At 41.9% G+C, this 16,250-nt stretch overlaps 1 protein-coding gene across 4 annotated transcripts in view; it reads left to right on the forward strand.

Annotated features, from left to right (window-relative positions):
• grid2 (glutamate receptor, ionotropic, delta 2) overlaps positions 1-16,250 on the forward strand; it is a 930,013-nt gene that overhangs the window by 632,950 nt on the left and 280,813 nt on the right. For 2 of the 4 annotated variants that reach the window (XM_052010062.1, XM_052010063.1), the window contains exon 3: positions 627-911. The exons of the other annotated variants lie outside the window; for them this stretch is intronic. In XM_052010062.1, the coding sequence (XP_051866022.1) occupies positions 627-911 (285 nt within the window). The remainder of the gene's footprint in view (positions 1-626; positions 912-16,250) is intronic. 4 annotated transcript variants of the gene reach the window in all.

The raw sequence follows: 16,250 nt of genomic DNA on the forward strand, positions 1-16,250 counted from the left end.
ACTTGAACATTCAGCCACGTTCAGACTGAAAGCATTGTATTCTTGAGCACTGGGGAAATCGAAAGGCTCTGATGGGGTATTGATGTTGAACATCAGGCATTATCTGAAGAGTGGAACAGGCTCATCGAGCCCCATGGCCCACTCCAGCTCCTACAACTTATTTTCTTTTGCCAACCTTTTCCAGAAAACATATAATTAAAAATAGGCAAATAACGGAAGTTTCAAAGCACAATCAATGAATAATATTCTGATAACAGTATTTAACCCCATCCCTAATCGTCTATGGTCAGCCATTTCAGAGCAGTGAATAATACACATCGGTCAGAGTGGACAATGATTGAAGATTTCCTTCCCTAAAGGAACTTGATGAACCAGATTAAATTTTACACCAATCCAGTTATTTCTTGGTGACCATTACTGAGATTAGCTTTTTATTCCATATTTATTTAATCAGTTAAATGTTAAAGCCTCCCAGCTACCAAGTGGGATTTAAACGTATCTTTGGGTCTGTAGTTCAAGTCTCTGAGTGTAGATCCAGCAACTTAACCAGTTGTCTTTTTTTCACTGTGTCAAGGTTACCCATGAAGCAAGATGTCATATTAACAAATCCTTTCCTTTCCTTTCAGCGTGTGACTTGATGAACCAAGGTATATTGGCTCTTGTCAGCTCTGTTGGGTGTATGTCCGCTGGTTCCCTCCAATCCCTGTCGGATGCTATGCACATCCCACACCTCTACATACAAAGGACAACATCTGGATCACCAAGGAGTGGCTGTGGCCTCACCAGGACAAGCAGGAACGAGAACTACACCCTCTCTATCCGTCCGCCCGTCTATCTGAACGAAGTCATCCTCAAGGTTATCTCGGAGTTCGCCTGGCAGAAGTTCATTATTTTCTATGACAGTGATTATGGTAAGCAATTATATCCTCAGCAACAGTCTCGTCTGTGTGGACTTAAATCATTGGCATGACAAGCAATATATTCTTGGATTGTCTATTCCAGTTTAACAAAGCAGGAAGGGTCAACATTCATGTGTTTAAACTGTGTAAGTGTAGGAATTGATTGGGTGTTCAACAGTTCTCGTTTCTTAGAAAATGCTGTTCCTCTAGAATACATTTACAGTTGGTGAGGTTGGCTGTTGGCTCTTTCTATTGCGTCCAAGTTGGAGTGGTTTGAAAATGGGGCAGCAGTCTTCTTTAAGTGGAAGGCTATGATTAATTTGAGGTAACACTTGGTCCTTGTAATCTCCTGCACTAGTTTCAGTCACCCGATGTGGTTGGAGAGGAATTATCTCCTTTAGCAGCATTGAGCTGGTGTCCGGGAGATGGTTGTAGGAGATGGTGGAGTGGGGAAAAGAAGTCTTCAGGTCTGATCGTCAAGGAAAGGAGCAGATGCTTGTCAAAATGTTGGTCTTTTATGAAGGAAACACTTTTCATTCATGGAATTGTTGTTCATCATTATTAGACATTATTTGTCTGCACAGGAGTTTCTCTGTGTAACATTATATTCTGTATTCTGTTATTGTTTTCCTTTTGTACTACCTGGATGTACTTATCTATGGAATGATCTGTCTGGATGGCACGCAAACAAAGCTTTTCACTGTATCTCAGTACATGTGACAATAATAAACCAATTGCTAAAAAAGAGGGAATGTAAATTAAATATGAGCATTTCATGGACCGTGAGGGACATGATGGTTATAGTCCTAAAATATCGACTCTGATAGCTTAAGTTCAAATCCCACAAGGCAACTTCCAAAATTAAATTAGTATCAGAGAACAAAGCTTGTAAAAGATAAAATAAAATATATTTCCTCCTGCTCCATCCCCCAAATGTCCTCTCCTGAACTCCAATCCTTTACTCTCACCCCAGATCAGGCTCCTTTTCTTGACCCAGTGCACATTTTTCCCTGGCCCCTGGTGGCAAAGTCTTAAATGACCAAGTTTATGGAACACAGGAATCTATACACTGGAATAATCAGCTCCCAAGATAACAAAAGTACCAGTGAGGGTTTAAGAAAGAAATGAGGCCTCACTCTCTGTTTGAAAATTACAACCACGAGTTTCATCAAACATTCTAACAATATATTTCTATTCATTTGATTTGCTGCCAGATTGCAGTGCACATATTGGCTTTGATGTGGCTCAGCAGACGTATAATTAATACAAGTTTGACTTCTAACTGTTCCCACTGCAGGACCTTTAATCTAGTGACAGAGAGTTATGAAAATGCTTAATGGGAGTGTTTTTTTTATTTTCCTAATTGAACCATGTGAGATAATTGCCAAATACATCACGCCTCCCTACACTTCATTTCTGTCCTAAATAATTGATCTAAATTGATAATGGGTGTAATTCTACAGTCTGATATTATTAGATTCCAGCCTGGCTCCTTTTGTTTAAATTAAAGCATGGGAATAAAATTGCAATTGTTAGCTATAAAATAGTCAGGGATCCTTGAAATATACTGCATGTACTCTTTTCAGGTGTAGCATTTAATGCTGAGATCTGTGCTTCAAGGTTGTGTATTTTGTGCCAGTCATCAAAGGGAATATGCTTGTGCCTTTTACCTTTGGAAAGAAATAGTCCAGTGTGAACTGAAGAGGCAGGTGTTCTTCCCCTGAGAAGGGTAGGAAGACACTTGACAGAGGTGGACTGGTTTAGATAAAAGGAAACTGCTCCTTATCTTAGATCTTTCATGGACCAGACGACTCAGATTTAAAATTTGTCGCAGTAGATAGAAGAGAAATGTGAGGATGTTTTCAATGGAGAAAGTGGTAATGATCTAGAATTCACTGCTGTTATGAGGAGTGAAATTAGAATCAGTGTCTTCAAAAGGGATGAGGAAATAATTTGAAGGGTTATGGGGAAAGAGCAGGAGAATGGGATGAATAGAATTGGTCGACTAGGAGCTAACATGAACTGAATGGGCTAAATGTTCTCCTTTTGTGCAATTACGTCTCTACGTTTACCATCCAGTGACACTTAACTGACGGACATAAAAAGAAATGTGAAGTGAGTTGAAGGTGTCCACAATAGCTTTCACCACAGAGTTAGTAGGTTGTGGGCTCAAATCCGTCCTTGGAGGCTTGAACACAAAAATCTGGGTTTTGTAATTCTGAGGGAGTCACTGATGTGGATGTGAATGGGATGTTATATTGTAGCCTCAGCTTCCTTCTCAGCTGGATATGAAAGGTCCCACAGTCCCATTTGGGTCAAGACTTCTGCCAAGATTTATCCCATCCTACATCACCAGAAACAGATGATCTCATCATTGCCGCATTGTTAGCAGTGGTGTTTCCTAAGCACTTAATGACTGTGTTTCCACTGTGCAGTCACTCACCTGGTCCCAACTGATCTGTGGAATTGGAATTGGAATTGGTTTATTATTGTCACATGTACCGAAGTACAATGAAAAACGTGTCTTGCATACAGTTCATACAGATCAATTACACAGTGCATTGAGGTAGTACAAAGTAAAACAATACAGAATGCACAATAAAGTGTAACAGCTTAAGAGAAAGTGCGTTGCAGGCAGACAATAAGGTGCAAGGTCATAATGAGGTAGATTGTGAGGTCAAGAGTCCATTTTATTGTACTAGGGAACCATTCACTGGTCTTATAACAGCAGAATAGAAACTGTCCTTGAGCCTGGTGGTACGTGCTTTCAGGCTTTTGTATCTTCTGCCTGATGGGAGAGGTGGTGGGAAGTGCTCCGGGGTGGGAGGGGTCTTTGATTATGTTGGCTGCTTTACCAAGGCAGCGAGAAGTATAGACAGAGTCCATGGAGGGGAGGCTGGTTTCCGTGATGTGCTGAGCTGTGTCCACAACTCTCTGCAGTTTCTTGCAGTCATGGGCAGAGCAGTTGCCATACCAAGCATGATGCATCCTGATAGGATGCTTTCTATGGTGCATCTATAAAAATTGGTGAGGGTCAACATGCCAAATTTCTTTAGCCTCCTAAGGCAGTAAAATTGTCGATGTTTCAGGTCCAAACCCTACAACAACCCTGCAAGAGAGGCTGGACGTTGAGTCTGTATTCCTTGGAGTTTAGAAGAATGAGGGGTGACCTTATTTGAACAAATGAGATCCTAAGGGGACTTGACAGGGTAGATGTCGAGATGCTTTCACTGGTGGGAGAGTCACAAAGAAGAGATATGGGTACAAATTAACAGGCTGGTCATTCAAAACTGAAGTGCACAGATATTGCTTCTTTCAGAGGATGGTGAATCTCTACAGTTCTCTGCCCCCAGGGATGGTGGAGGCCAGATCATTAGATATGTTTAAGGTGGAGATAGATAAGTATTTGAAAGGTCAAGGAATCGAGGATTATGCGGAACTGGCACAGGAGGCTAGCATAGATCAGCCATGATCATATTGACTGGTGAGGCAGGCTCGGGGCTGAGTGGCCTACTCCTGCTCCTATTTTCTTGTGTTCTTTTGTTCTTGTGAATGTCACTGATGGGATTGGTGTGAGAGCTGGCATAGAATTGATGGACAGAATGGCTTCCTCCTCTGTCAGAAGAAAATATAAGAAATAATACATTTATTTTAAAACACAGTGAGCTACCATTATTATCATCATAAATATAAAGTGAAATAAAGAAAAATAAGCCAACTACAGTTAGCCAGCCTGCAACAAGTTGAACCGTTTTACTGATGAATGTATAAAGAGATGCTAATTGCTTGTCCATATCTTCCAAGTGACCAGGGAGAAAACAGAGAACACTTTTGCACTTCTGCTAGTTTATCAACCTAAAGTGTTAATGCTATTTCTCTCTCCCAGATGCTGCCTGACCTGCTGAGTATTTCTAGTTTTCTTTGCTTTTATTTCAGATTTACAGCATCTGCAGTTTTTTGCTTCTCTATAGATGGAAAAGAATTGCCTACCATTGCTATCATTTCATTTTACATGTATGTGCATTATGCATAAGTTTTATTTTTCAGATACCATTGACTCCATTCCGAAACCTGCACACTGAATCGCCTCCATTTCTTGTTATTAAATGGATCTGAACAGGTGCATTTCAATTCTGTTGTAATTTGGCATTTTAAGCTGTCCAACATTTGCTTTGTTGAACACAGCTCCTGGACTTGGTATTATTTCTGACAACGAGAAAAATCTGAACTGCATAAAAATATTCACAATTAAATGCAGAACAATTCTGCAAATGGATGCCGTTGTTTGTTTTATAACAAGGGATGCCAATAAATAGCTAACATGAAATATCAATAATCCTAAAATATATATTGGGGATTCATTGAGAAATTAACAATATTCATCATACCAGCAGCTGGCAATGGATTTGACTTTCGAGAAATATATGAGATTTAAAAGCATCTTCAAAGGCAACTCTTCTGGGTAAGATGGTGATATAATTGCCTGCTTTAGCTTGGTGAACATCAAACAAGATCACCTAATGACTATCATGAAAGTCCAAGGGAGACAAACTTGTTCTTAATTTCCTTCTTTGTACCTTACAGTTTACAAGCTCTAGATGGTATACATGCTGCTTCACATTTTACCATTTTCCCAGCAAATAAACCAAAACGATTGTTGAGTTTCTCATGGCAAATAATGGTGGTTTTAAACTGAACAACCAGCACTTATTTAGTTCAGTGGAAGCAGGTCAGAGACTTGTACAAATGGTTTGGCTTTTTAAAAGAGCAATGAGTTTTAACTTTGGTTTGAATGATTTAGTTTATTTTTAGAAGTTTTTAAATAATGCTGAATGTCAGATATATTTAAAAGATGAGACAGCTTTGCAGTTGGCAAAGCTGAGGAAAATTGCACACTCGAAACAGAAGCCAGCAAAGATTTTTGTGTATTGCTCCAGATTCCAGTATCTCTTGTGTCTCGGTAAAGGTTTAAGTGGACGGAATATCATTCTGAATTCATTGTGCATATGTAATCCTCACTGCCTGATTTTCATTTTCACATAATCTAGCCAATGCTTCATGTCCTAGCATTATAGATGATACTGTGACCCACTAACACCAGAAAGATTATATGCTTCTTAATCATTATGTCTTTTCTTCTTCAGCATAGGCAGTCCCTTGGATTAATTAATTAAGTAATTAGTTAATCCTTGAAGTAAGAATCACGTACTTCGACTCCAGGTTGGATGTTCTGAGGTGATTGTTGAGGACAATGAATGAATTGCAGACTCTTCCATAGATGGGGCAGGAGGTGCCTGATGGGGTGGGCGAGTAGGTAGTTCGTGAGGTGATGCATTCCTTCTACCATACACTCAAGGGTTTTGTGTGCTCCCAATGCATGGACACAAGGTTCTCAGGACCCCGTAGAATGCCCTTTCTCCACTTTGAGCGGCTATGGGCCAGAATTCTCAGGAGTCAGTGAGGATGTTTCATTTCTTCAAGGAAGTTTTGAACACATCTTGAATCTTTTCCTCTGTCCACCTGGTAATCTCTTCCCATGACAGAGCTCAGAATCGAGTGTCTGTTTTGGGAGTCTGGTGTCGGGCTAGCCAATGACGTGTCCTTGCCAGTGTTAGTTCACTGAGTGTAATTAAGGCCTCAATGCTAATTGAAGTTATTGGCCTGGGAGCTTGAAAGCCCAGACGTCCAGACTTAAGACCAGCTTCTTCCCGCTGCTATCAGACTTCTGAACCAATCACATCTTTCACATCCCCTTCCCGGTGGTGCTGCCACAGCCCCAAACTCTTAATTCTACTTCTCTTGGTTTTTCATTATTGTCACTTCAGCACTTCTTTTTGCATTACTTCAGATTGCACTACAACCTTTGCACCATTCTGCTATTTTGCACTAATTGCATTTATTGTTGAATTTATTATTGTCGTGTATACTGTTTACTCTGTGGGCTTCATGCAAACAACAAATTTCATTGCACCTTGGTGTATATAGCAATGAACTAATGTACACAAAATGTGGAGGACCTCAACAAGTCAGGCAGCACCTATGAAGGGAAATGGACAGTCAATGGTTCAGGTCGAGACCCTTCATCTAGACCAGATAATGGTTCCAGTTGAGGAGTCCAGATGATGCTGGACTCCACAAATGCTGCCTGACCCGCTGAGTTCCTCCAGCATCTTGTGTGTTGCTCCAGATTCCAGCATCTGCAGTCTCTTGTGTCTCCAATAAACTAATCTAATCTAATCTAATCCAGTCTGAGATATTACACTGAGTCCACAACAGGTCATTTGGACCAAATGATCTCTTATCATTCCAAATTCCTTCTAATGTTGTCTCCGTATTTCTTTATTGCATTCTCCCTGAAGTATATGTCACATTTCCCCTGTAAGACTTCAATGATATCTTCTTCAACCAAGCTGAACAGTTTTCTCAATCCTCAGCACATTCTGTACTGAGAATCAGAATAAGAAACAGGTTTATCATCATTGGCATACGTTGTGAAATTTGTTGTTTTGCGGTAGCAGTACAGTGCAAGACAGAAAAATTACTGTAAGTTACAAAACAAAATAAAATAGTGCAAAGGAGGAATAATGAGGTAGAGTTCATGGATTCATGGACCATTCAGGAATCTGATGACGGAGGGGAAGAAGCTGTTTCTGAGTCATTGAGTGTGGGTCTTCAAGCTCCTGTACCTCCTCCCTGATGGTAGTAATGAGAAGAGGGCATGTCTCGGATGGTGAGGGTCCTTGATGATGGATGCCACCTTCTTGAGGCACCACCTCTTGAAGATCGTCCTTGATGGCGAGGAGGGTTTGTGCCCGTGATGGAGCTGGCTGAGTCTGCAACCCTCTGCAGACTCTTTCATTCCTGCATATTGGAGCCTCCATACCAGTTGGTGATGCAACCAATCATAATGCTCTCCACCGTACATCTGTAGATATTTGCAAGTCTTTGGTGACAGACCAAATCTCCACAAACTCCTAATGAAGTAGATCTGCTGGCGTGCCTTCTTCATGATTGCATCTAATGTGTTGGCCCAGGATAGATCCTCTGAAATGTTGACACCCAAGAACTTGAAGCTGCTCACCTTTTTAATCACTGACCCTCAATGAGGACTGGTGTGTGTTCTCCTGACTTCCCCTTCCTGAAGTCCACAATCAATTCCTTGGTCTTGCTGACGCTGAGTGCGAGGTTGTTGTTACGACACCACTCAACCAGCTGATCTATCTCACTCCTGTACGCCTCCTCATCACCATCTGAGATTCTGCCAACAACAGTGGTGCCGTCGGCGAATTTATAGATGGTGTTTGAGCTGTGCCTAGCCACACAGTCATGAGTGTAGAGAGAGTAGAGCAGTGGGCTAAGCATGCATCCTTGAGGTGTGACTGTGTTGATTGTCAGCGAGGAGGAGATGTTATTACTGATCTGCATTGACTGTGGAAATTCTTCCTTAATCTGCCGGTGGTTATCTTATATTTATGACCCCTTGATCTCAACCAATTTGCAACATCAGATCATGGCACCTTTCGAGATAAGACTGTGTTGCTGCCTGGGTCCAGTGTCTGCAAATGAGGGACTGTTAGCTGAACTTGAGTAACAGCTACATTAGGTACTGAGCTGGAATTACTGTCACAGGAGTGTTTCTGTTGATTGCTGCACAACCTATCCCTTTAGGAAGCAGTAGCACAAGTGGCCTTAGTTACTGGGCTGTTCAGCCATAGGCCTAGACTCACAATCCAGAGGCATGAGTTCAAACCCTGCTGTGGAGTTTAAATTCAGTTAATTAAGTCAATGAAGGAGTTTTTTTTTAACGTAGTCTACATAATGGGTGATCAGGAATCTGGATTATCCAGAAAATCCATTAGTTTCTCTAATATTCCCAGGCTCAAGGACAGCCTCTATCCCACGGTTATAAGACTATTGAATGCTACTCTAGTACGATAAGATGGACTTTTGACCTCACAATCAACTTTGTTATAGCCTTGCACCTTATTGTCTACCTGCACTGCACCTTCTCTGTGACTGTAACACTTTATTCTGCATTCTGTTATTGCTTTACCTTGTACTACCTCAGTGCACTGTGGTAATGAAATGATCTGTATGAATGGCAAGCAAAACAAAGTTTTTCACTGCATCTCGGTACATGTGACAATAATAAACTAATTTATTAAGTTCCCAGTATTCCTCAGGAAAAGAGGTCTGATGCCTTAGTTGTGTTTTTGGTCTCTATGTGACTTCAGAATTCTAACTGCTAAACACCCTCTACAATGGCCAAGCAAACCATTCAGTTGTACAAAACTACAGAGTAAGAATAAAAAATGGAAAGATTGGATTAGATTAGATTAGTTTATTTCATATACTGCAGGGTGCAATGAAGTTCCTTGTTTGCATAAAGCTCACAGAGTAAACAGAGTAAATGCCTGGGGTGGTGGTGGAGGTGGGTACATTGGTCAAATTCAAGAGATTACTAGCTAGCCATATGGAGGAATTTAAAATAGAGGGATATGTGGGAGGAAGGGGTTAGATAGTCTTAGGCGAGGTTTAAAGGTCGGCACAACATTGTGAGCCGAAGGGCCTGTATCGTGCTTTACTGTTCTATGCTCTAAAAGCAGTGTCATGGTAATAATAAATACAGCAATAAATGAAAAACAACAGAATGGTGCAAAAATATAACTTTATATAAAGATATTAAAAGACTGTCCAATATAACCCTAGGTGCTATAATTAATAGCTCGGGCTAGTAAATTAATCCTAGGGCTATCAATAAATCTTATTCACTGCCTTTGCTAAATTCTATTGTCAAATTTAAAACAAACCCTGTTGCAAATTTGTAGATTGTGTATCAAAATTTACATTTCCAATTGGTAAAATGGGCTGATATTTTGATACTGCTAATTACAGTGTACTGGTTGTTGACCTATCTTTAAAAAGGCCAAACAGCAATGCAGAATCATCTGAAGCATGTGTTTAGGCATTACGTGTTCTTTCAAATTATGTGTGTGGCAATTCAAGTCAATTTGAAGGGAAATAGCGAGGAGACACAAGAGACTGCAGATGCTGGAATCTGGAGCAAAAAAGCCACTGGAGGAACTCAGCAGGTCAGGCAGCGTCTGTGGAGGGAAATGGACGGTCGACGTTTCAAGTCAAGAGCCTTCATCTGGACTAAAAGAATGGGAGGTGGTCAGTATAAATACATGGGGGAGAAAGGTAAGGCAGGAGCGCAGGCGATAGGAGGGGTGATGGGCAGATGGAGGTGGGGAGGGTGGGAGCAGCGACAGAGGCCGGGAGGTGACGGGTGGAGGTGACAAAGGGCTGCGGATGACGGAATCTGATCAGTAAAGAAATAACTATTTTTTCAATCCCAACTTCAGCAAGCGAGAAAAACAATTTTATTTTCCCGGTGAATTAAGTGTCAGTCATTTCTTCACACAGACTTTTTCATAGTTATTTGAAAAGTTAACTTTGTAGGAATAAATTGCAAACCATAGCTCAGTTTAATTAATAGTGATTGAGTGGCCTTCCAATTCTTATATACTTCTCAGGCCGCACGTGATCACAAACTGCCTGCAAATCGTGCAGCATCTACTCTTCATAATTTAGTTAATTTTTGCATTCACAGTGAAAGAGGCAGAAATTCATATTAAGATTTGTGAATAACACAGTGGAGGAAGGAGCATAATCGTCAAACATGAGTTATTATATCATTCAAATTGTGACAGTTTATCAAGAGAAATGAACTGTAATATGTCAGATAATCTCCCAGGTTTACCATATTTGTTTCCATAGATTCTGGAACACAGAATTAAGCCATTCAGTCCAAATGGTCTCTACTTCATTCTTATCAACCCTTCAACATCTCTTCCACTAGTGCTCAGTGAGGTTCCTCTCAAAGGTGTAATTGTTATTCCCTTCAACTATGCCTCGAGTCTATCTCATCATGCTCTATGTAGAGACACTTGGTATTGGTATTGGTATTGGTTTATTATTGTCACTTGTACCAAGGTACAGTGAAAAAACTTGTCTTACAAATGATCGTACAGGTCAATTCATTACACAGTGCAGTTACATTGAGTTAGTACAGAGTGCATTGATGTAGTACAGGTAAAAACAATAACAGTACAGAGTAAAGTGTCACAGCAACAGAGAAAGTGCAGTGCAATAAGGTGCAAGGTCACAGCAAACAGGATCGTGAGGTCATAGTCCATCTCATAGAAGGGGACCGTTCAATAGTCTTATCACAGTGGGGTAGAAGCTGTCCTTAAGTCTGGTGGTACGTGCCCTCAAGCACCTGTATCTTCTACTCGATGGAAGAGGGTGGACTTCTCCTGTTATTGGTGATGAACTTATATTTAAGGTTCCCAACTCTGGACCTCCAAGTATTTTTCACATTTCAAAGCTTATTTATATTATTATTATTTTGATGATGATGATTTTATCATCACGTGTACCAAAATACAATGAAACACTTTTGTTTGTGCGCCATCTAGACAGGTCATGCCATACAGAAGTACATCGAGGTTGTAAAAAAGGAAAGCAGAATGCAGAGTATAGTGTTACAGTCACAGAGAAAGTGCAGTGCAGGCAGACAAATAAAGTGCAAAGTCCTTGAAGAGGTAGATTGGGAGATCAAGCATTCATCTTAAAGTGAACCACAAGAGTGAGTGTGGAGTTATACATAGGCCAAAAGTTGGTGAGGTTGGCAAATTTCCTTCCCTGAAGAACATGAGTAAATCAAGTTTGTTTTAGGATAATGAGTATTTTCATTCTTAATATTTATGATACTAAACTTTTATGCCAGATTTATTCAATTACTTGAACTTAAATTTCTCAGCTGTCATGGTGAGATCTAGACCAGGAAATGAATGCTCAGCCAGTAACTGAACCATTCTGCTACCTTTATCAGGTGAAAACATTATCTTGGTGTTGAGCTGATTAATCCTTTAAGATCTTGGTGTTGAGCTGATTAATCCTTTAAGACCTCTATCAAATGAGCCCCCACCTGCTGCATATCAGAACCCAACCTGTTAAAACAGAACATTACAGCATCGTACAGGCCCTTTGGCCCACGGTGTTGTGCCGACATTTTATCCTGCTCTATCTAACCCTTCCCTCCCAAATAACCTTCCATTTTTCTATCATTCATGTGGCTATCTAAAAGTCTCTTAAAGGTCCTTAATTTTCTGCCCCCACCACCTCTGCCGGCAGTGCATTCCACGCACCCACCACTCTCTGTGTAAAAAAACTTACCTCTGACATCCTCCCGTATACCTTCCTCCAATCACCTTAAAATTATGCCCCCTTGTGTTAGCCATTTTCACCCTGGGAAAAGTCTTCCACTCGATCAATGCCTCTTATCATCTTGTACACCTCTATCAAACCTCTATCAACCTTTTGTGATAAATAGTTCTGGTACAATCCTTGTGAATCTTGTACCTCTCTCATGCCTCTGTATCCCTTTTGTAATATGGACTACAGAATAATGCACAGTACTGTGGTCCAACCAATAGTTAACACTTCTCTAGCCCTCGAGATGTTGCTTTGTTTACCATTCCATTAAAATTTTTCTTATTTCCTGTGAGTATGAAAGGATTAGAATGAAGTGTGGAAACAGTGAGTTCTCTTGATCTGGAAGGCACTGCCTGAAAGCAAGGTCAGTGGTAAATTTGAAAAATTATTGAATAGATTCTTGAAGGGGAAAAAATTTATTGTTCTGTGGAAAAATAGCACAGCAGGGGATAATTTGGAGAGCTGTACAAAAGATCCAGCAAGGGTTTGTTGGATCAAGGGACTTCTTTAAATGCTGCATCTTTCTGTGAATATGTGATTCTATTTACAATGAATGCCATTAAAAATAGAATTATATTAACCCATCAATCCGTAAAATCCCTGCACAACATCCCTGAAATAATTCTATGGTTCTACCTCCACGGGGTGCCTCAAGTCCATTTAAACTGCTGATCACTTGCTCCTCAAGGGAAGTCATCACTGGCGCCAAATCCCAGTGCCCGAGACACTTCTTTCTTCTCTCTTCTTGATATCAGTCCATTCACTAGTTTGAACTTCTGTCCCTTTTGATACTCCTGCTGTTTAAAGCACAGTTCCTTCACCATACCATTTGCCACCTCAAGCCTCGGAATTAAATCAACTGTCACGCACTTTTTGTGTACAAATTGGAATTGGAATTGATTTATTATTGTCACATGTAATGAGGTACAGTGAAAAACTTGTCTTGCATACTGTTCATACAGATCAATTCATTACACAGTGCATCGAGGTAGTACAGGGTAAAGCAATAATAGAATGAAGAATAGAGTGTTACAGTTACAGAGAAAGTGCAGTGCAGGCAGACAATAAGGTACAAGGTTATAGCAAGGTAGATTGTGAGGTGAAGAGTACATCTTATCGTAATGTATGTAAAATCTTACGTAAATTACACTAAGTCGTTGTAATCCTGTGATAGATTGTGCTATGATCACTTCCAGGTGACAAAATCACATCCATGTGAAATTAGATGGATACTTCTGTGTTCTTGTCTTTGACCTACCCGATGTTTCTCCAGCGTTAGATGCGGACATGATAGTAATGTTCATCTTTGCTCTTACCAACATAAGTTGGAGCTCGGTGTTACAACTTACGATAGTTGTGTATCAGTCACAGTAGAACTGGGAGCACATCACGCTTATTTGTTGCTAGTATTGCTACGTAAAGGGACACCCACAAACATTGGGAGACTTGACTGGACAGCATCAGAACAGTGTGCAGGCCGATCAGACATCGCAGAATAACAGGGAGTCCTCTCTCTAGCATGTAGCTGCTGGGATATTCATTCAATGGGTGCCTCTGTGGTGACACTGCTGGTAGTATTCCATGACTGGCTAAGACTGGTCACTCAGGGAGTGTTATGGACCTCAGGGTAGGAGATAAAGACATGCCCATCAGCGAAGAACCTGCTCCCACAGAGTCTTCAGAGACACCACACCCCACCCAAACCTGGACTTGGGGCTGGACACAGGGGCAGCATAGGGGCACGGATAGTAGAACTGCTGCCTCACTGCTCCAGCAGCCCGGGTTCAGTCCTGACCTCTGGTGCTCTCTATGTGGAGTCTGCATGTTCTCCTTCTGACTGCATGGGTTTCCTCTTGGTTGCTCCAGTTTCCACCAATGTCCCAAAGATGAGAGAGTTGCTTGGTTAACTGGCCACTGTAAACTGTCACTGGGGTAGGTGGTAGAATCTGGGGGTGAGTTAATGGGAATGTAGGGAGAAGAAAGAAAATGGGATGTGTGGTGTTACTGTAGGTGCGTGTTTGATGGCTGGTGCTGAGTCAGTGGGCTAAAGGGTCTGTCACCATGCTGTATGATGATGACTCTATGGTGAAATACCTTATCACAGGGTAAAGTTTTCCAAGCAACAAGCAATCTGTTGGTGGAACTCAGTGGGTCGAGCAGCATCTGTGGGAGGGAAGGAACTGATGCAGGGTTTCAACCTGAAACGTTGACAATTCCTTTCCCCCCCACAGTTGCTGCTCGACCCGCTGAGATCCCCCAGCAGATTGCGCGTTGCTCTGGATTCCAGTGTCTGCAGTCTCCTGTGTCAGGCAAGGTTTTCCAAGGCTGTCATTGCAGAGATAAATGAAATATTTGTGGGTCGACCTTCACCCACTCACTTGTGCCTGCACTGCTCTTGTGTGGAAGCCACAGTTATCTTAACTCTGAAGTTCGTCATTCAGGATCACTCCAAGCACTACACAACATCCATGGCACCGCTGCCAATCTGCTGCTCATTGGTGCATCAAAGAGGTCACCCAAGCACTATGTTTGCAGAGAAATTATTTCAAATATTCTGGTTACGTGAGAAGCAAGAGGTGTCTCGGGTTCTGGGATTTGGCTGCACTGACGACATCCCTTGAGGCCAGAAGCCATTGACTGCATTCCTGCTTCCATTAATTACCTAATGCTATTAATCCACTGGAAAGGTCTCCACTCCCTTATTGTGTAAAGTCTTTGTGGATCAGCTGAAGAATTTCTTTAAGGTGAAGGTTATGCTTCGGGAAAGCACACATGACTCAGAATCAGAATCAGAATCAGATTTATTATCACTGTTTTATATGACGTGAAATTTGTTGTCTTGTGGCAGCAGAACAGTGCAAAGACATAAAACTCTATAAATAACAAAATAAATAGTGCAAAAAAAAGGAATAATGAGGTAGTGTTAATGGGTTCATGAACCATTCAGAAGTCTGATGGCGGAGAGGAAGAATCTGCTCCTGAATCATTGAGTGTGGGTCTTCAGGCTCCTGTACCTCCTCCCTGATGGTGGTAATGAGGAGGGCATGTCTCGGATGATGAGGTTTCTCAATGATGGATGCCACCCACTTGAGGCACCGCCTCTTGAAGATGTCCTGGATGGTGGGGAGGGTTGTGCCTGTGATGGAGCTGCCTGAGTTTACAACCCTCTGCAGCCTCTTGCGATGCTGTGCATTGGAGCCTCCACACCAGGCGGTGATGCAATCAGTCAGAACGCTCCATCATACATCTGCAGAAATTTGTAAGTCTTTGGTGACATACCAAATCTCCTCAAACTCCGAACGAAGTAGAACCGACTCATTCATCTTCATGAAGACTGCAGTGCTGGACAATTACTGGACAAGCCAGTACTGCCTAGAAGGATGGATCCTGGAGGACAAAGACTCCTCTTTACTTTTCTCACTCCTCACACCAGTGCCCCGGGGGCAGGCTCATTTCGGCAAGTGGCATTGGTCTTCCAAAAATGAGATTCCATTGCCCACTTCCACCCCTCCAAGGAACATGCTGAATGGATACAGAGGTTTCACTATGCCTCACAATTCTGCAAACTAAATTTAGGAGCTCCTGCCAGCATGGACACCCAGAGATGACCCAACATATATCATTGACTAGGACTCATAGGTCCCATTGAGTGAAGGTGGGAGGTCTCTGCCTCCCCGCTACAGCCTGGGTCCACTATAGTAACCGTAGTGCGTCCTAGTTGGCGCCTGAGGAGCAACAAGAGCAGAAGAAATAGGAGGAAGGAGAAGTGACAGGCTCAGTAGTGTAGCGGTTAGCGTAACGCTTTACAACGCTGGCGACCCGGGTTCAATTCCGGCCACTGTCTGTAAGGAGTTCGTGCGTTCTCCCCATGTCTGCGTGGGTTTCCTCCGGGTGCTCCGGTTTCCTCCCACATTCCAAAGACGTACAGGTTAGGAATTTGTGGGCATGCTATGTTGGCGCCAGAAGCGTGGCGACACTTGCGGGCTGCCCCCAGAACGCTCCACGCAAAAGAGGTATTTCACTGTGTGTTTCGATGTACCTGTGACTAATAAAGATATCGTACCTTATCAG

This window comes from Pristis pectinata, chromosome 2 (genome assembly GCF_009764475.1).
Source record: "Pristis pectinata isolate sPriPec2 chromosome 2, sPriPec2.1.pri, whole genome shotgun sequence".
In the NCBI taxonomy this organism is placed as follows: Eukaryota; Metazoa; Chordata; class Chondrichthyes; order Rhinopristiformes; family Pristidae; genus Pristis; species Pristis pectinata.